Source organism: Scophthalmus maximus, chromosome 8 (genome assembly GCF_022379125.1).
Source record: "Scophthalmus maximus strain ysfricsl-2021 chromosome 8, ASM2237912v1, whole genome shotgun sequence".
Classification (NCBI taxonomy): domain Eukaryota; kingdom Metazoa; phylum Chordata; class Actinopteri; order Pleuronectiformes; family Scophthalmidae; genus Scophthalmus; species Scophthalmus maximus.
This window is the reverse complement of record NC_061522.1, coordinates 13762062-13783408: the sequence shown is the minus strand read 5'-3', so window position 1 is coordinate 13783408 and position 21347 is coordinate 13762062. Positions and strand designations below refer to the sequence as shown.

At 43.2% G+C, this 21347-nt stretch overlaps 1 protein-coding gene across 6 annotated transcripts in view; it reads left to right on the top strand.

Annotated features, from left to right (window-relative positions):
- The window catches only part of tnrc6c2 (trinucleotide repeat containing adaptor 6C2), a 45577-nt gene that overhangs the window by 9273 nt on the left and 14957 nt on the right, over positions 1-21347 (top strand). For 4 of the 6 annotated variants that reach the window (XM_035637946.2, XM_035637944.2, XM_035637948.2 and 1 more), the window contains exons 2-5: positions 1568-1668; positions 2283-2304; positions 11036-11422; positions 18690-21173. In XM_035637946.2, coding sequence (XP_035493839.1) covers positions 1606-1668; positions 2283-2304; positions 11036-11422; positions 18690-21173 — 2956 coding nt within the window. In that variant the 5' untranslated portion in view covers positions 1568-1605. The remainder of the gene's footprint in view (positions 1-1567; positions 1669-2282; positions 2305-11035; positions 11423-18689; positions 21174-21347) is intronic. The other 2 variants (XM_035637950.2, XM_035637945.2) reach the window with 1 other exon arrangement.

The following is a 21347-nucleotide window of genomic DNA, read 5'->3' as shown; positions in this document are numbered from 1 at the left end:
GATCAATCTGTCAATTTCTTTGTTTCAAGTGATCAAATAAAATCTCTCTTTTTAAAATGTATAAAATTAGTGGAAAACGTCAAGTGGATTTCTCAGCCCCAGGGGTAAATAATTTGCTTACTTTGTCTAATCAGCAGTATCTCAACAATTGATTTAAATTATTGTATGGAGAACCAGAAAGAACTACAGAAAGAACCAGCATATTCTAAGCATATATTATGCTTACAAGTATTATTTGTATTAGAAGCTTCAATACTGTCCAAAGAATCTGTTCAAAGTTTAACAGATGCCAATTAGTAAATGGAAGGTTTTGATATCTCCAATACTTGCAAACTTAAAGTAAAATTAAAATTCAATATGAAATTGACTGAGTGCTATTCTGCCATATGGGGAGTGACATGATGTCGAGCTGGCAGCAAGTTCAACATATTGCTTGAGCAGTGGGGAAAGAGTTTGTGAGAAAGTCATGTCCTCCCAGTTCACAAGTGAAGCACAATGGCTCATTGTACAAGGTGTGTGTGTGTGTGTGTGTGTGTGTGTGTGTGTGTGTGTGTGTGTGTGTGTGTGTGTGTGTGTGTGTGTGTGTGTGTGTGTGTGTGTGTGTGTGTGTGTGTGTGTGTGTGTGTGTGTGTGTGTGTGTGTGTGTGTGTGTGTGTGTGTGTGTGTGTGTGTGTGTGTGTGTTACTTATTATTACTTATTTCTACTTACCTTAAGTAAGTAGAAATCCATTATGACTTGGAGATGATTGATTTATTTGCACAATTTAGAGAGTGGTCTGATTGATCTGATATGTCCTAGAGCTGTATTATAGATTAGTGTCCATTGCGATGAGTGCGGACTAAGAGCGCACACACATTCAGTCCCTATAGCCTCTCTTATTTTCCAGGGGCTGTCACTGAGGCTGAGCCAAAGGAAACAGGCTCAAATGAAGCACTTAGTTTCCCTGGCCCTTTCCTTTTCCCCCAGCTAGATATCTAGCTAGTTCGACTTACGCCCACTGAAAACAGTTCTAATAAATAAATAAAAAGACCTTGTGTCTTATTTTCTCAGCCTGTCGGCCTTTACATTTTCTCCCTTTAAGTCTTTTTAATCCCTTGCCTTTTTGTTGTCCTGACATTTTCTGCTGTCTTTAAACCAGCCCTCTTTACACTGGCCTTCACTCTGCCGCCATCTCTCTCTCAAACTCACATGTGTGCCTTGTTTCTTTTCGTTTTCCTTTTTTGTACCCCCCTCCATCGTCTCCATTTCAGTTTTTGACCATGGGGGAAAGTGTTCCTCAGAAGTGCCTGCCATGATTTTTGTATGAAGTGATGATTGTGGATGGAAAAGTTTTCCAGACACTGGCTGTCTCACTCATGGATCAAAGGAAAGGGGTTGAAAATGTATATGCGGTGTGTTTTTGTGTGTGCGTGTGCGCGTGCGCACGTGTGTCAGCATTATTGTGCATTTCAGTCTGGAATTTGATTATCTCAATGTGACTGAGTTGAGTTTTAACTATGAAAAGGAGACAGACACTAAGCAGTCGAGCTGAATCTATCATTTCTTTTCCCTCTTTTTGTTGGACAGCTAAGAGAAGCCAGCAACAGAAGAAAGAGAACCATTTGATGGAAGAAAGGAAAAAGAAAAAACAAGAAGAAAAGACAAAGAAGGACACTGCTCAGAAAAAGGTGAAAGTAAAAATCATGCATGCGATCAAGCGTATAATTTTTGTGTCACCTAGGCCTGTCACGATAACTACTTTTTGTCAGACGATTATTAGGCGAGACATTATTGACATAAACAATATTATTGTCTTGTCTTGAAAACTGAATCATTGAGCTTTTAGCCAACGCCTATTGGTCATTGTCTGTGTTTGTGAATCTCTGCACTCTTCTTCTACACATTTGTGCCTCGAGGTCAATAGAAATGATCGAGTTCATGTTGATGTATCGTACAATAAGTCGATAATGTAATTATCGTGATAGGCCTACTGTCAACTAACGTCAATAAGTCTCCTCTAATCATTGTTTCTCCTTAAATTAAATATAATATCGGCTGAGTCTTTGGAGCTTAGCCTGTAAGTTTCTAGTAAACAAACACCCACCGACTCTGACTGACATCTTCAGTTAATTCTGAACAAATTACTTGAAAAGATTGAATCACTGTAGTTGCTAACACTCCTGTTGAGTAAAGCAGTTGGTTTCTTCATAACACATTTTATTTGTATTACGGTTTGATGAGTGTTAACCATCGGTCTTTGAGTATTCAGTTCCAACATGCATTTCTCTTTCCCCCTCTGCAGGCTGCTGATCAGAAACCCAAAGGTGAGTGTCATGATCAAGTTCCCTACAACCCTCTTATCATCCTCATTTCATTTTCCAAAACAACATTCACTATACTGATATACATTAATCATGACTGATTAACACACACTGACCTGTTAAAGCATACTCACGAATTATTCATGCATTATACACACACACATCATTTAGTGTTCTTGTACACAGATGGACTCACACACCGTTTGCACATGCGTGCACAATTGTGCCGTTTAATTCGGTTTCTCCGATGCACACACACAGCAGCGCAAGTACATAGTGTGACAATGATGCGGAGTGACGCCCAGTGCGCCCACAGCACCAGGCAGTGAAGCGAAAGGGCACCCAGACAGCACTGAGTGCGGTGTTGGTAGGGGGATGGGAGGATGGGGGAAGGGAGAGAAATAGTGAGATAAAAGGAGGGCATGGAGTTCAGCTGAGTTGTAGAGAGTGGCATTGGAAAAACCGTGTCCTCTTGTGCCCTTGGTGCTCTCTTAAGAAGCTAAAATGGATTTTCTGTGTGTTTAGCTAGTAAATCTGAAAATTTTCATAGTGACACATTAACGATATACAATGTGGTATTTCTGCTGTTTGCTTTCATTTGATTTGTCAATTGCAGAAGAGAAGTATAAACATCTGTTTGGTCATGTTTTCTCTACTTATGGTTTATGAATAGATTTAGACCCTAGAGTTAAGTGTGGCATATATATATATATGACAGGACAATGAGCAAGCATCTCCGTCTCCTTTGGCCCTTTCCTCTGTGTCCTGTGTTCCGAGACTGGAGTCCTTTTCTATTTATCACACAGATCAACCCAGTTTTTTTTGGCATTTTCACTTGAGTGATTCTTACATTTATAGTTGGAGATGATGCAACTAATGCAAAATTCAGGGTGGGTGGCTTCAAATCATCTTGCTGTGCCTGTTAGCACACGTGCCCATCCTCCCCCACTTTTGAGCAGCAGTGTGGCCATCTGGGTGTAACTGTTGGGGTTTAACAAAGGTTACCACAGCTTGTCTTGAACTCTGACCAGCTTATTTAATTACCCTCCCTGTGTTTCGCTCCCCTGTCCCTTGGCTTCTACTATCACTATTACATTTCCAAAGTTATGTGCCTCTGATATGAATAAACATTTAATGGCACTTTTCTTGCACTTGGATGTAACTTAATGGAAATTCTCAACATTTCACTATGTATAAACAAAGGGTTCTTCAGCAACAGAGAACATAAGGGGAGGGCAAACCGATTTTATAGTGTGCAGCAACGGTGCCATTATTTACATAGGGCACATTCTCTGAGAATGAATACTCTTTGTCTAGCTGGATTTGTTGGCTGACAAATTGCATGGTGAGTTCTTTTTGATGCACATAGAGGATTAGCATGATGGATGGGACCAGGAGCTGGGAGACGCTTGTGGTTGATGTCAGGTGGTGGCAGTACACATGGGCCAAAGGATTATTTAATAAATGTCCTACACTCTGAGCTGGGGATTCTCTATACAGCTTTGTGTCTCTTGGCTCTGACACCTTTTGTCGTTTTAGCTCTTCTGTACCCGAGTCAGCGGCGCAAGTGTGGGTTTGCGCTACACCAAGCGTTTGCTGGCAGCATCAGCAAAGAAAATGCTAAGAGTCAGTGAGGGAATATCAAAAATGCTGCATGGAAGAAAGCACGACTTAGGAGGAGGAAGGAAAGGAGAGGAAGAAGAAGAATGTGTAACAGGGAGTTCTGGGGCAAGATAAAAGCAAAAATGGAGGAAGGAAAGGGAGGAAAGAAAGTAATGAAGCAGGGAACACTTAGATGAGTGCCAAAAATGACCATTGGGAGTCAATAACAGTGCTGATATAGAGGACTAATGACATGGACATTTATTTTATGTTATGTTTAATGAGAGATAGAGAGAAAAGGGGACATTGAATGAGAAACTGATTGTGTGTACGTAGTGGGTACTCATGCAGACAGAAAGATGAAGAAAGTAGTTGGAAAAGAGGACTTGCTTTAAGACTAATCGCTCTGCGAGGCATCAGGGGCTCTGTTTGCTCATAGCGTCCCATCTGCAATATTTTTTTAAAGGGAAGGTGGCATGGAGTGGAATGAGTTGAGTTTTCATGCGTGACACTAAATAATAGGTGTGTGTATATGCAGCTTGGGAGAAAATCAGAATGCAGTAGTGATTTGTGTCTTCCATCCATATCAGTGAATTCTGCCTTCCTTATACACTCTCAGAAATTCATAGACACATACACATGCGTACCACCTCCCCCCATCCTCACCAGCTTATTCTGCTTTTCTCTCTGGGCCTCCTTGGTCCCAGGCATTTCAATTTGTTTGCGGTAATCGATCTCGGCCCGGCGCGTTCATCTGTATGAAAATGAGATAAAGCTTCACCGCAGTGGAATTAACTTCTCTGGCCCCCATTAAGCATGGAGCCTCACCGAACGTAGGGTTGCAGGATGCAGGAGTCCCACTCCCCTCACCCACCTCCCCCACACATTCAAGCTGGACCTCTGATGCAGGACCCTCCCTCCCTCATCCCCTTTACCTCAGAGGGATGCTGATTATTCACCCTTAGCACACATGCAGCTTCATCACGATCTCCGCCACCGCTGCAATCACAATCAGTCAGTTTGATTGCTACACATATCTACCAGCCTTGGCAAAAAAAAGGACATGCCAAGAAGCACGCACGCCCACACACAGAGAGGAGTGCATGAAAAGTGTACAAGCTGCAGAATGTGTGTCCCCATGATACATTTATATTAAACGAATATGAACAACCATAGCAATAATACACCATCCATGGTGTCTCGAAGCATATGCATACATAAACACACACATTTGTTATTGAAGTCATGGGAAAATATGGCCAAAACAGGAAGTTACACAAATGTAATTCACGATAAAGGTGGCTACACACAGGTTAAGTAATACCACAGTGCATCATTCCCATATTCCAATAATTTTCTGCCCATTTCAAGTCCACTAAATATGCCCGCCTGCATCTGAGAATTATATTTTATACGGTGTCACCAAGGTGATAACAGTATTATATTTGTCAAAGTGGCAAGAGACGCACACAAACAGGAGTGTGTCGTATAATTTGTATCGGATTAATCTGAAATTTCACATGTTATTAATTGCGTCAACACTTAAGAAAGGGAATTTCATGAATCGAGGCTAATTTACTTGAGCGTGTGGGCTGCGCTTCTCTTGTGTTAACCACATTTACAAACACTCAATGAATTAATAGTGAATAGCTTGTGAGTTACGTCCTGTGGATTTATGACTGCCACGCATAATTGTCTTTCCTCTACCCCCTGTGTGCCCACGTCGCATGCATGTCAAGTGCTAGAGGAGAGTGAGGGATGGTTGGAGAGACGGGTGCAGAGTGAGAGAGGAAACAAACTTAAACAATGCTTTCCTCTCTGTTGTATAATCACTCGTGAGCTGCTGACAAGTGAGCACATTCAGTGCAACTTGCCCCTCCCCCATCATCTCGTCCTCCCCCAACAGTGAGCTGCTTCGTGTCAAATATCAGGCAGATTAATAAGATGCAGCTCAGCTGAAATGAATGACAATTCAGCCTCTGATTTGTCGGCAACGTGGTTGGATATTTATATGTGTAAAAATGTTAAATGACTGCCTATATTATATAAGGGGGGGTGTCCTCCCTCTTCCCTCAGGCCATTGTCAAATGGCAGTTAAACCCCAGAGAAGAGAAAGTGAATGCTCCGAACACCATTTTATTCTACCAATAAATTTAAATTAATAAAGTTGTTGTAGTTACATGTAGTGTAAGTTTATAATAACTTAAATTTTTTTGTCATATTATGAAGACTACGGGACCACAGATGAGTGGAACTTGAGGGTTCCCTATGCTCTAATTCTAACTGTGGGGGACAAAGTTTCTCCTTTGGTTGTCAGCCTTCAAAAGTTAATTTGAAGTTAATTAATTTTTTTTGCATTTGTTTTACGTAATGTTACATATCTTATCAATTTCAAAAGGTATGTATATTATCAGGCAGTGGTTGCTCTCCCGCTCTGACCTCAGATGAACTTGTAGCACGATCCCTTTAAGGCGATTTATCCAGAGACAAAATTAGCTACCATTAGTGCTAAAAAAGCTAGAATGGGTTTGTTGGTGCAGCTCTGTCATAATCCAAACAGACAGCTGTGGCACAGTTGAGATGAGCAACTTAGACCTGAGCGAAAGTAAAGGGGAGCCTGGCATGGAAAGGGGGTGGGGCCACTAATTAGAGAGAGAGGGTTAGAGAGGCATCATATGGGAAGAGGTCACAGGAGGCACCAGGCGGCCACAAGAGGCAAAGGGAGTCACTTTAAGCAACCGTCAGTCTCTATAGCAACGTCCCATTATAGGAGGGGTGAGAAATTTTCCCTTTTTTTATGTGTGTGAGTAAGGGAGTGGCTGTCTTTTTTTCTTGATTGAGACACACCCACTTGACCCTCTCTTGTGTGCATAAACACATGCACGTATGTTGCATATGGGTCCTCTTGGTTACCATACCACAACAACTAAGTCTCATGTCCATATGCTCCTGTAGTTCCAACATTAGTCACTTAAAATGTTTCTCACAGTTGCAATAGGCTTCAAATGCCCTCTTTACTGAACTTGTTTACTGGAAATGTTTCACAGTAACAGACTGCAAAATGTATAAATGTTGCTTCCCTCCATTGAAATGATTTGTAATGTGTTTAGTGAATATAGTCACTTCTTGTGAGGATTATAGATCAAAGCATTGGATAGTGTAATGAGTAACTACTTCTGTGGAAGAGGGAGCAGGCACATTGATGCTTAAATGAGCGACGAGCCCAAATCTGCTTCAAAAGAGAATCTACAGAAGAAGAGTGACATAGAAAAAGGTCATGACCTCAGTTCATGCACCCACCGAAACCCATCTATAATTGCGTCTGCTTCCATATTTATTTTGATGCAATGCCTTTTACCTTTTAAAAACAACACTTAAAGTAGCATGAATTCAAATCTACCTTAAAACATACCACATTTCTCTTTCCTAGCTCATGGCTCTTACTGGATTAAGAGATGCAGCATTGTGTCCGGCATATAGGGCCCTGTGTTGTGTCCATCCCCTCCCACTCTGTAAACATGGCTGCATAATAAAGTGGCTCTGCAGACAATAGGCAGCAGAGATGTGGGAACCTGCGCTGCCTGGCACTGGGCTCAGGGAACCAATCACAATTGTCCTTTACATTAACACATACCCCTCTTGCCCATAATGCTGTGGTCATGGTTTTAAAACTCTGCATCTGATTCCTTCATGTATTTCTCTCTTCCTTGTAGGTTTTTTTCTTCTTCATCAATGCTCATTTGTCCTCTATTCTTCAGCTATTGCTCTTTCTCTCCCTCTCTGTCTCATTGTATGTAATTAACCATTTAGTGGGAGTAAGGGCTGTAATTAAAAGTTTGGTGCAAGGTTGCAGAGAGTGGTTTTAATAGAATTTACAGTGCACTTGCACTACAAATGCCTCTTTAATTGGCTCTGTTCAGCTAGTGGTACCAAGGTCACTATCACATCATTTGGTTTTCACAACACAACTGTCGCTGAGTTTCACATATTTAGTGCTGCCAAGATGGTACAGAGATAATTTCAGCACTAGTCTTTTTAATTTTGAATATATATATTTATATATTTATACATATATTGTGTTAGGTGCCGCCTTCTTATCAAGATACTATATAAAAGCTATTAATGCTAGTTATTGTTGGACAGTTCCTGGTCAAAGAAACTGACTAGGTTTTTCTTGCTCAGCCAGTGTTGATGGAATCGGTGTGGTTGACACTTTGTCTCTTGGGTGAACACAAAGGATTAAATAATTTCTGTCTGGATACCACCCTTTGTGTAACATAATTAAACAGTCAATTGACTTTCTTTGAAAAGCAATCTGTAAATATGAAATATGTTTGAGCTCAGTAGTCATAAAAAAACAAAACTAAACCTACAATGCTTCATAAGCAGAGGAACCCTGTGTCTTCCAAGCTGTTAGTCATTCGAGTTCAAACGCATAACTTGCAACTTCACTAATTTACTCTGTGGATTTTATTACCTTTCTCTGGCAGTGAGTGGAAAGAGCATACTCTTCACTTTTCTAATTTAATCTTTAACAGACAAACTCATCTGAGGAATTTCCCCACTTCTCTACAATGTTTCCATCATAGTCTGCGCATGCAAAAAAGAGTGACTCTGTTTGAGACGGCAAACTGTTGTGCGACTGATTTTGTCAGAAAAAAGACGTGCAAAGCGGGAGAGAGACACTTTTTTGTGGTTTTGTACACAACCACACCAAAAACAATTAGTCAATACAGGCATTATTAGTTTTTTTTCGTGACTTGTCAATTTCAAAAACATTCCCTCGCTAGCAACATGTGCTTTTAATATGAGTGAATTTTGTATACCTGCATCCTTGTAGTTTCTGTAGTTCATGCCCTTTTTGATGGCAGGAACTAAAACTAAGTTTAATCTTTCTGCTCTCCTTAAAAGCTAACAGTCTGTTACTACCTTGCAGCAGAGAGAGAGAAAGATATAGGCTGGAGCAAAAAATGTGTTCTAGGTAGAAAAATTCGAGTTGGAATAGATGAATAGAAAGCAAAGTAGAGAGAGATGTTGGGTGAAGGGTAGAGACTTGGAGGTGGGGAACTGGAGGATTTGAACAGGCAGGTGGAAAGGTAGGGAGACAGAAACAAGATGGGGGAGAAAAAAGACAGACATCCAAGTGATGAGGGATCAATGTGGATAAAGGCCCAGAGGGAAAATGACATAGCAAGCAGAGAACACCAGGCTGAAAGAAGGGTAGATACAGAAAAAGAAAGGGAGGGAGAGAGGGTTGAGGAGCAATCCTCTGATGGAAAGACAGAGGAGGAGGGGGTGATTACAAACAGAATGGGGAGGACGTACAGGAAAGGGGGGGGGGGGGGCAGCGTGGTTTTACCTTCCTGGTATCTGATTGGCCGAGGTGGTGTCAGGCGGGCCAAGCTGAAAATCAGATGTGCGTCACCAGCTGCAGGTCCAGGCCAACAACCAATCAGATAATGCTGGAGGGGGAAAGGCTCTTCCTCTCCCTCCCTCTTTCTGCATGTGTTTGACTACTGTCTCAATAGTGGAAGAGGGTGCAGACCACGTCGAAAGTGTTTGCGTGAATGCGTGCACAATGCATTCTTTTTTCTTCTTCTACAAAGATGCAATAGGAAAGTGCGTCTAAGAACGACGCCAATGAAAAAAAAGAGCTCTCTCGGTTCAGAGGTGTTGTGTTTTGAATTTGTCTGTGTCAGTGCAATTTCAGGTTTCCTACATGTCACTGCTCTTTCTGTGTCAGCAGGGAGGCAGCCATCTGGATTGGTGCTATTCTCCCTGAGAGGGCCTCTGTTTTAGCAATGCTTCTTAGATGATGGGCTCTTGGCAGGCAGAGTGAATACCTCTGCTCTCCGTAAAATTTATTTAACCTCCAGCGTGGCGGCATTTTCCCTCTGTGTGTCACTTAGTGGTTAATTGTCAATACTGCAGTGCAGGACTGCTATAGGTGTAGTTTAAACTTCTCTACTGGAAAGACTGTAGCTTTAACTAATTATTTCTATTCCATTTATTTCCCTTATTCAAAAAGATTGTTTGAATGATAGATGCACAAAAATGTATTTCTCTCTGTCTCGCCTCCCTTGAGTGGAAGCAATCTCAGCTGTTGGGTAGAAGAGTCATATCTGTCCAGGGACAACAGAAAACAACACCACCAACTATTCATCACGCATTTACCCATGGACAGAGACATTTTCATTCACAGCGGCTCTTTAGGTTACTAGCTAGTAGCAGCCAGTATGAAACCGGCTATCTGTGTGCAACAGGGTGCTCTCTCTCTCTGTGTGTGTGTGTGTGTGTGTGTGTGTGTGTGTGTGTGTGTGTGTGTGTGTGTGTGTGTGTGTGTGTGTGTGTGTGTGTGTGTGTGTGTGTGTGTGTGTGTGTGTGTGTGTGTGTGTGTGTGTGTGTGTGTGTGTGTGTGTGTGTGTGTGTGTGTGTGGGAGCGAGAGTAATGAAGAGGAAAGGTTGTGTCTTCATGTGTTTGTGTGTCTGTGTTCAGTCAGCAGAAAAAATATGACCTTTTCATAGAGTGTGTCTGGGGCAGCAACATATGTTCAGCAACAGGCTGCATGTGGCAGTTTACTTAAAGGGATAGTCCACATCAAAATGCAGCGACAGAGACAAAAGGATTTAAATCAATGTTGTTTATTTGTAATGAACACCTGCTTAGCACTATTAAGAAAATGCAGTACCCAGAAAACTGTTTACCGAGACCAATTGAGCATATGTGTAAAGTAAAGCACGCCTGCCTCTCGCTTTGAAGATCTACCCTAAAGATAGGAATTTGATGGCTCTTCTATCTGCTGTCACCACATGTGCAGTTCATAGTAATGTAATATAAAAAAACAACATAGTTTGGGTTATCAAGGAATATAAGTTTAAATTGAACTAACATTCCGGAATACCTCACTATATAGAAGCCAACGGATATTTCAACATCAAGACTTGCTTCAAAAAATAGTTCAATCATTTAGGTTTTTTTGTCACCAGTTGTCTCCTGTCAGCACTACCCTGCCAAATAATTTCTGTTAAATGAATAACTGATAGTGAGTTAACCCAGACATTAATACCTTGCTACCTGCTTGTGTCTTTTTGTGTGTGTATGCTGGTGTGCCTGTGTATTGTACCCATCCAGTGCCAGAGCCCAGCCCCGGCCCACCCCACCACCTCCACCCTGCCAGCCCTACGCTGCCCCTCTCCTCCTCCTCTTCTTCTTCTTCTGGCAATGGCAAGCGCGCCTCCTCCAGTAGCCAGCTCCCGACTCAGACTCCCCCTCAGCAGCAGTGCCAGTTGTCCTCTGCCAGTGCTCGCTACCCGCCCAGAGAGGTGCCCCCACGCTTCCGCCAGCAGGAGCACAAGCAGCTACTGAAGAGAGGCCAGCCGCTGCCTGCAGGAGCCTTCAGCGCTCTGACCCTCTCCTTCTCCTCCACTTCCTCCTCCTCATCTTACTCTTCTTCTTCTACAAGTATCAGCAGCACTACCCCAAACTCTGCCACGTCCACTGCGGGCAAACGCCACCCAGGTTTGTGTTGAGTATAGTAAAAAAGAAAAAAATAGCCTGAAATAGAATTCTGATCTTCTTTTAATTTATAGCTTTTGGGTGGTGGCTGTGTGCAAATTATCCCAGCATACAACTTCATTCAATTAGTTTCTAATTTTTTTTTACATTTTTACATGTGCATGTTGGCTGTATTTTGGCTGCATTTCTAGCAAAATTTCAGTGTGATTTTTTTCCAATTTTGTGTGACAAATATAACATGATAGAATCACACTGCTTACTCTTTTTCTTGACCCGCAATTTACACACTCACACTCTTAGACCTCTGTCGCAAGTGGTAGCATTTTGAATAACTCATCAGGGACCCCAAAGATCGCCAATACTGAACCTGCCTTGAGGTGTGTTGGCTTGTGTGTGTTTGTATGCAAGTAATGGGTCATGTGCACACACAGATTTTATTATTCATCATTTCCTTAATAAATCCTTTCTAAGGGTTTTTATGTTTTGTTTTTTGCCTGTAATGCGATCATATTATGAGGTACACTGACACAAAGATGGTGTCCTCTTGCATCCTCAAACATGACTTGCTGTAGTTTTGAAAGCATAGATGCAAGGATGATCTCTTTAGCACACTACGCAACGTTTTCATGTTTAAGGCTTTGAGCAAGAGCTAGCATGAGCATCTGCTCACATCTTTGTTTCTTCTCTCGGCCTCTCTTCCCTCATTTCTTTCTTGATCATCAATGCTCCTTTGCTGCCTTGTGCTGCCTTTTCATTACTGACTCAAGATTTGCTGGTAAGATGCCCGGCTCTCGGTAAACAAATCTGCAGCAGCTGTGGTTAATGGCTACTAGTCAGCAAAGAACTACAGCCCATTGCATGATTAAAGTTTGTGTAGCCCGTCAGTGAATGCACATTGTGTCTCATTTACTAGTCCACATACTAGCACACTAGTTCAATGTGGCTTTTTAAGGTGTGTCTCTCTGCAGTTTACTAATCAATGATAAATGTGACTTAGCCATTTCTTTAAGTCTTTCACAAACTGCATTCAAACATAATTGAAATAATTTTTTTAATGGTGCATCTTTTCCCCATTATTAGCTCAGAAACCATTTTTTTTCATTATTGTGATGTTCCCTCTCTTTGCTCAGCCATGTAGTGCAGGGTTCCTTCATCTGTGAGCCAGGAGCTAAATTTGGCTCCAGGCATAACTCACAAGAGAGGCAACATATCTAAGCCTTGAGATTTAAAAGAACATGTTTCTCCTTTGGTCTCAAGACAAGTTAAAATCCCCTGGATAAGTGTAATTAACCTGCAATGTCCTTATTATTGTCCTAGTCCGGCAGTTGTTGTCATGTTTGGCCTTTACCTCACCCTGATTTTCCCAGGGGCCTCTCAGTACAACACACCCTGTGGCAGAATAGCCATTGGCTGGGTTTCCAACTCCTTTCCCTCTCATTTTGTCCTGAAGCGCCCCCCATCTACAGCCTGTTCTCTCCAGCCTGCGCAGCTAATAGCCTCAAGCTAGTGGCCCGGTGGTTGCAATTATTCTGGCATACATAATTTAGATAGTGGACACTGTAGTTAAACCTACTGCTCTGCATTTGATAATTGAATCCTAAACCCTTTCCCTCTATTTACTCTTAATATTATAACTTTTGTGGTAAAAGACTTTGAGAAATAATTTTGAATTTCATAAGTAACCATTCCGGTAGCTGAGGGTGTGCTTGTTAAAACATAAGGGATCTAACATGGAAATTAGATGGCAATAGAAGCGTATTCATGCATATCTTCTATTTTTGCCAGACTACACATTTACAAATGTGTTTAATTATTAATTAATTAAACTAATCATCAAGTCAAGAACATTACCACCATGCGTAAGAAAATAAATTATTTCTGTATATTGTTTTGTTCACTGCCTTCAAGAATACAGGAAAAAAAGTTTTCCTCCTCGGTGTAACTGTGAGTGAGGGAGGAACTCTGTTTTAAGGACACATTTCTGAACTCTGTGGTGAGGTTACTGTTGCCTAAAGCAATGGGACGTGATAGTTCCTTCACTCAGATACTCAAACACTTTTGCATTCGTGCACATGCAAACAAACACATGTGCATAGATGCAGTGGCTGTGCAGCAGTACGAACACTGACCTAGTTGTGTCCTCTCAGATCTATCTGCCTTGCAGGCCAGCTGGCTCATATGCACACACACACACACACACACACACACACGCACATGTTGGTTTATAAGCCAGCAGTACTGCAGTATTATTTGGAAGATGTCCTAAGGTGGTTACATGTATTTCTTCTGACCCATTTTTTTGGTCCATATTTAATTTGTGCAAAATGTGTTTTGCATTCCTACAAGCTATCCATACACACTCCACCCTATCCACAAATTCTGAGAGCCAAGCCCCTCTATATTCAAGGGCATTGACAGCGCTCCCGCTTATCCTTCACTCTACCAACCCCATTTAATTGTCCCAAACACCAGACAGAGACCCCCGCCTGCTCCCCCTCCCTCTGTTGCACCCACCGTCCCCGTCTCTCCAGCTGACTGGGGACCATTAAGTAGTCCGGAGCAGCCAGCAACCGTCCAGACATGCTCCCCAGTAGCAGGTGCTGGAGTGGGGGTCTCTTAAGACTGTGGGAACTGCAGCCCAACAGCTGTTTGCTGGTCACCCAGACAGCGCATGTTGCCAGAAGGCACTCAGCTGCTTGCTGTTAAACACTTGGCCCTTTCATTTGAGCCCTGTTTGATGTGCAGGTAACGCGCTTGGGGTTTTGAGCATTTTTCATTTAAGTTCAATGCTGAACATGGAAGGGTGACAGAGTGTGACTTTGGGTTAGATGTTTTTTTGAGTGCAGCAGAAACAAATATTTAAAATATCTTTTTGATATGGGATATGGGTTCATGAAAATGCAGTTCCCTGTGTCCCTTACATTTAAACATAACTATCACTTAGATCTTGGGTATTTGTATGTTTTAAAACCATCAAATAATCACAAGACTACTTGGCTGTAGTGAAGCCAGCGAGGTATAGATTGCCCCATGTACTCAGGCTGTGACCCACGCACATACGCACACAAGTGATAGAAACCAGAGAAGTCACCTTGGTCTCACTCTCCTATATTATCTTTTCCCTAAGCAGAGGTAAACAGGCATGAGTGATGAGCTTTTTAAACCCTCCTGTGACCATTCCCTATGTCTTTCTTTTTCACCATGCTTCCGGGAAAAACAAATACATGCCGTCTTTGATGTGAGTGGGCGTAAAGCACCCCTCAAAGAGTGATGGAGAGGGTTTATTTGGTGACAAAAGTCTACTAAGTGTCCCCTCCTGTTCTGGTTCTGGTATCACCAAACAGTCTGCTCTGAGAACACCAAGATTTGTCTGTGGCTCACTGTCAGACTAAAGAATCTGTTCATGTTTCTTTCTCACAGCCCCCCTTTATTTTCCCCTGCCACTCCAAGTACTAGCCCCTCCCCCCAGACTTTCCTCCATCTCTCCATACCACTCTCTCCTTCTCTTACTCTCCCTGCCTTTCATTTCATTCAAAGGGGAGGGGAGACATTTAATTCTTGGCTACCTGCCCATTTCTATGATGGCAGCTCGCCTCATTATCAGCTCATCTGCTTATTTCTGCTTCTACCCTGGCAAGCTGAATTCACACAGCTTCAGTGTTTTGTTGAAGTTGTTTGACTTTTTCAGAACAAGTATTGCTGGTGTACTGATCATTAGGACATTTTTGGTATTATTTAGTTTTTTTCTAGGTTATGTGCAGAAAAAACGGCCTGTATCTGCTTGAATTGGCTTACACATACATGCACACAAAAGGGCCGCCCGCTTCCTTTTGGAAGGGCATCCCAGTGCCCCTTTGTTTTTATTTTTTGACCCCTTTCATTCATAAAGCATTATTAGAGAGCGCCCTCCTAATTGCGACCAGAATGAAAGCAGCAACGCATTACAGACACATGACTGCATACGGTGGATGGAAATCATTGTCCCATGTTCGTCCGGCTTTCGTCTCCCTGCCAAATCACTGCTCTGCCAAGAATCAGCAAGACCTTTCTGTTGGAATGTCTGTAGAGGGAGTTGAAAGAGGAAAATCGAGGAGGAACATACTTTTGTTATATATATTTACCAGGGTAGACGCAATAGTATTTAAACTTATACAGTATAATATAATAGTCCAGTACAATAGTCCTAAGACAAATGCTCCTATTGTAGAGCTTTTTTAATTTTTGGTGAGGCAGATATGTACATTTTCTATTACACAAATGCCTGCACACAGAAGGTAGCTTGTTGCAGACACATTAAGAGGTTGTGTGCCATTTAACATCCTTGCATGGATCTGTGTAATCACTCAGTGGCCTTATGCACCTTTCTTCAGGTAATTTTCCTCTCTCTCTGTTGCCAGCTGTAGAAAAATGGTCACTCTGTTGTCTTTCCCTTTTCCCTTCCATTTTATATGGGTTTTTTGTTGAAATTCAGTTTGTTCATAGTGTCAGAGGAGTGATAAAACAGATTGCTGCTTTCCAGACATTGGTTTATTTACAAAATAACCTATTTTTTACACTCTTCTGGAAACAAAATGTGCAAATGAGATTCAGACAAAGAGAGAGAGGGAGATCCAAGGGGGTGTCATTCCTTTGCTTGCAAAAACAGAGCTTGAAAAAAGCAGAAAGAGAGTAACATCAGTGGCCTTTACTGATGCTGTCAAGTTTTTCTTGAACAATAAGCCACAGAGCTTGTACTGGGAACTGAAAAAATCAGCTGTTTGGGTTTTATTTCATTCTTTTGTTTAAAGTTTTACTGTGTGGCAAGCAGTTATATGCCAAATCAGGAGATTTGAAAAAGGGGCTAAATCATCCTTACATGAAGCACAGACACTTGACACATTCAACTATGTGGCAAGCAGGGTTATTTTATACATATACTTGTCAATTGAAATGCTTTTAAAATGTCGAGACAGGACATTCTCCTTTCACAGTCAAGCCATTCCCCCACGTCAAAACACAAAATGGAGGGTAATCAAACACATGAGTTTTTATTGTGACATCTCTAGTGTTCACTACTTTCCTACTTACAAAGAGAATATCAATGTCTCTCCTGCTTCAGTTTGTTATGAAACACAAATGTCTCTTGAATATCTTCCAAATTTATTCCTCAATGTCCAATTAAAGGATTTTCAATTGAAAGCTCACAACTTCTAACTTTTTTCAAAAAGAACTGGCACTGGTACAGCAGTTGTGAAGGATAATATTTGCTGTGATGTTATGTTGTGTGTGTGTGTAACTGATTTCAAATTGACTGCAGACTAGTGTTTGTGTGTGTGCCATCAGTCTGACAACTACGTGTGATAAGGCTGCCTGGGGAGCAGAGATAAGTGTTTTGAGTCAAAAACTGCATCCACAGCCACTGTGGCGTGTTGCACAGTATTTTAAAGCCACATATCTGCCTCTGTGTGTGTGTGTGTGTGTGTGTGTGTGTGTGTGTGTGTGTGTGTGTGTGTGTGTGTGTGTGTGTGTGTGTGTGTGTGTGTGTGTGTGTGTGTGTGTGTGTGTGTGTGTGTGTGTGTGTGTGTGTGTGTGTGTGTGTGTGTGTGTGTGTGTGTGTGTGTGTGTCCACACACCTCAGCCAAATGGATGTTTCCCCTCATCTGACTAGATTGTTTTGACCACAGGGTCTTTATCTCATGATGGACAACTATTATTGATATCACTGACACAATCTGATGGAAGCCAATGGTAGGATAAAAGAAGGTACGGCAGTCTAATCACCAAACAAGGCAAATATTTTACCAACACAGCCTGCATCTTCATATTTCAACATTAGTGAACTACGCTTAATGCAGCTGTTTGAAATAGAATTCATAATGCTGTACATGCAATGACATATTTTACCATTGAATCCTTCACATTTGCAGAGTGTAGGAAAACAACTCAGATAAATATCTAGCTTTCATCTAAACACTTCCTGCAATATATGGGTTCTTTCTTCACATGCTCTGTTGGTCTGTGTGCTATTGATATTCATAGCAGTAGTTCTCATTGGTGTTTTTGCCCATTACACAGGCTGGCCTATCAGTAAGAATGTTTGCATGCTGAATCGATAGCCACCCTGCTCTCAACCACTACCATTAATAAGATTATTGATTAGCTGCCTCCCACTGATTGAATACCCCTTTACAGCATCGATTCGGTCTATTATTAGTCCCCCCTCTGATCGGATGCATTTTTGCCTGATGAAATTGGTGCAATACAATGTTGATTAGATAATAGTTGGAAAAGTCTTGTTTTTGGTAGCATCATACTGAATTTGCAGATCAAACTTTTAAGCCTGTAAGTAGTAGACCAAGATTTACATAGTCTTTACCTCCCAGATTTTAATAAAAGTATACTAAATCAAATGCATACACCGCATACACATGCAGTATTATGTATATGCACATAGAGAGAAGCCATTAGACCCACATGGACACACGCTTGGAGGAAATATTTTGTGATTTCTTAGTGCAATGTAGTTGAAGGAGGAGTACGGCCGGCGGAGCGTAGGAAGTGATGGATGGGAAGCCGTCCTGGTTTCATTTCAATAAATGAGCAGCGTTCCACTTGGGCTTCCCTTCACAGCCCCAGCCAGCAAACCCACGATGGAGACGGATGGGCCTCTCACTGCTTGGTGTTAGGGGACAGGGGGAGAAATTAAAGGGAGAGGAAATGGGTAGGGGCAGAAAGGATGAAGGGGAGGCATGGGTAGAGAGAGAGATGGGGGAGCAGGCTATTATAGGTAAGAGCCCCTAGAGAAAAAACAAGGAAGTAAGGGGAAAAACATCCGTAAGGAAAGAGGAAACAAATTCAAAAGAGAAGTGGGAAAGAAAGTTGAAAGATAAGTGAAAAGTAAAGGTGAAAGACAGGAGAGTTGGTTAAAGGAAAGAATGCAAGGGCTCTCTTTCCCTGTTTCTGTTTGGCTGACTGCACCAGGGAAGGATATATCCACATGCCATAGCTGATGTGACATGTATCACGCTTGGCCGTGCTCTCTGATTACGTGTTGAATTGTGGAACTTGCAAGTGTGAACATCTCATCTTGCCAAGTCTGATTGCAAGCATTAACCGACCAAGATGATAAAATTGGTCTACGGTACTAACGAAGGCTGTATTACATGATGTAGTCTAGTCTAAAGTTACAGAAATTTCTTGCATTTCTGTATGTCTATATATTTTGTCTCAAATCAATTCTGACTCATTTTGTCTCAATCTCTCTTCGTTCTCCCCCTCCCATTCTCTTCAGACACATCCCTCCAGAGTGGCCCTGGTGCCCAGTATGAGACCTCTCATTGGGAAGCCTCATTGCCAGTTGACAGCCCCTCCAGTGCCAACAGCTGGGACAAAGTGATTATTGACAAAAGTGACACAGAAACTTGGCCTTCCATCAGATGCAATAGTGACCCCAGCAGCCCTGCAGCACCAGAATGCCCATTGAGCTCAGCTAGCTCTGACCTAGACACCAGTGCTGTCACAAACACAAATAGTAGTAGTTTTCTGAGTATGGCCACAGGTGCCGCAGGCCAGCAGGCCCACTATCCCTCTCTCAAAGCTAACAATAACATGATGACGGGACCTGGGTCAGCCAACACACTAGCTGGTAATAGAGGCTGGGGCTCAGATGGGAAACAAGATGGTATGAATGGTGGTCGAGTAGGAGCACCCAATAACTGGGGGTCTCCCAATTTTAACTTGAACCTCAATCCCAATGCAAACCCTTCAGCCTGGCCTGTTCTGGGCCATGAGGGTGGTGGCCTCAATGGAGTCTCCAACTCTGCATCTCTCCCACCAGGTATTAATGGTAATGGAAACTTGGGAAACGGGAGCCTTGGAGGCATGGATAATAGTGGGGGAGGTTGGGGTGGCATGATAAGTCCCAACGAAAATGATCGTCAACAACCGTCAAGCAACGCAAGCTTGTCCTTCAAAATGGACCCTGCTAACCTTAATACTGATGGACCAAACCACACTAAGCAACAGCAGCAAGTGCAGGAGCCTATGAGCCCTATACATGGATTAACTGGCTGGGGAGGTCAATCACCCACTGAATCATCACAGCTCAATGGGGACACAAGTAGCTCTTTATGGGGTGGTGGAGAAACAAAGACAGCTGACTCTCCCAAAGACTCAGGCTGGGACTCAACTCCTTCTGGAGGCCTTTCAGCCTGGGGCCGCCAAGGCAGTGGTGGAGGGAGTAGTGGAAGTGGTGGCTGGGGTGATTGGGGAAAATCCTCTGGGGGTGGAGATGGATCTAAAGGCTGGGACTCAGTAGACGCTGGTAGTTCCGGTTCAGGCCAAGAGCAGAAACCATGTTCATGGGGCCAGCAGCCTGGAACAGCCCCAGCAAGTGACGGTAGTGGAGACAGCAGTGAAGGTCGATCCCAACACAGAGACAGGTCCTCCAGCATGGATTACACGCCTGTGCTACCACGGCAGGACCTGGACCCTAGGGTGCTTAGCAACACAGGTTGGGGACAGACCCCCATTCGACAGCACACAGTATGGGAGATGGAAGAAGCCAGTTCTGATGATGGGAAGAGTAGCAGCAGCTCAGACACCATAGTAAGCTCCGGCTCTAGTGGTGGACCCTCATCTACCAATGGCGGCACCATCAACCCAAACATTGGCACCAGTCAGAGGCATGGTTCTGGGGTAAAGAGTGACACAGAAGACTCATCATCCTCTGGCTGGGGACCCCCTCCACCTCAGCCAATCCAGACTGGATCAGGGTGGGGAGAACCTCAACAGTCACTCAGCAAAGCCCCAAATGGTACCACCAGTAGCTGGGGAGACCCTTTGCCTACCAATGGTCCTAAAAGTGGAGGTACGCCATCCTGGGGTTCTGAGGACAAGTCACCAAAGTGGGCTGATGGCCCCATGAAAAGCCAGCCTACTAACTGGGGAGAAGGCCCCAAAAGCTCCCATGGTTGGGGAAGCAGTAATGGTGGCTCTAATGGTCCCAGCACAGGCGATTGGGGAGATCCAGCGGTCAAAAACAATGGATCCTCCAGCAACATGTGGGAAGGAGAAGGAGGGAATGTAGGAAATAGTGGATGGAAGGAAAGTCCCAGAGGTGGAAATAGAGGAGGAGATAGAGGAGGAGATAGAGGAGGAGGCAGCTGGGGCAAGTCTGCCCCTGCTGTGAGTAATAGCAGCTGGGTGGAGACCTCACGTGCCAATGGTCCAGTACAGGGAGGCTGGGCATCTTCTAAGCCCCAGGAAAGCAGCAGTAGCAGTACTGGCAGTGGAGGAGGTGGCAGCATTGGTTCTTGGGGTGGTCCTGGTTCTGTGAAACAGAACACCTCTAACTGGGGCAATGTCAGCAAACAGGACCAGGGCACAGATCCCACTGGCTGGCAAGAGCCCTCCCCTCCCTCCATTCGCAGGAAGATGGAGATTGACGATGGGACATCCACCTGGGGTGATCCCAATGTCTACAACAAAACTGTCAACATGTGGGATCGCAACAATCCCAATGGTAACCCAGCCAACAGTGGCCCTCCTCCCAGTAAGAATGGTGGAATGATTATGCCCAACAATAACAACAACAATCACTCAGTCAGCCCTGGGAACAACAATCACCATCACGCTCACCATATGCACCACCATCCCCATCATGGCCAACCCCCAACTCACCTGCAACACCACGGAAACAACAATGGGTCAACCAACAATGCTGCTTCACACCCAGGTGCTGGCCCCCAGGGTAGATCTCCCCTCGCCAACCCAGGTATGCCATTAAAATTATATTTGTTTATTTGAAAATGCAAAAAGAATCTTACAATTGCAGTATCAACAGGGTGGTCCAAAAGTCTTGGAAATTGCTTGTTCGTCTTGGTTCTTCTGGACCCCACTGTATGTATTAGGCTGATTTTCCACAAGGAAAACATTAAGTCTTATCTAA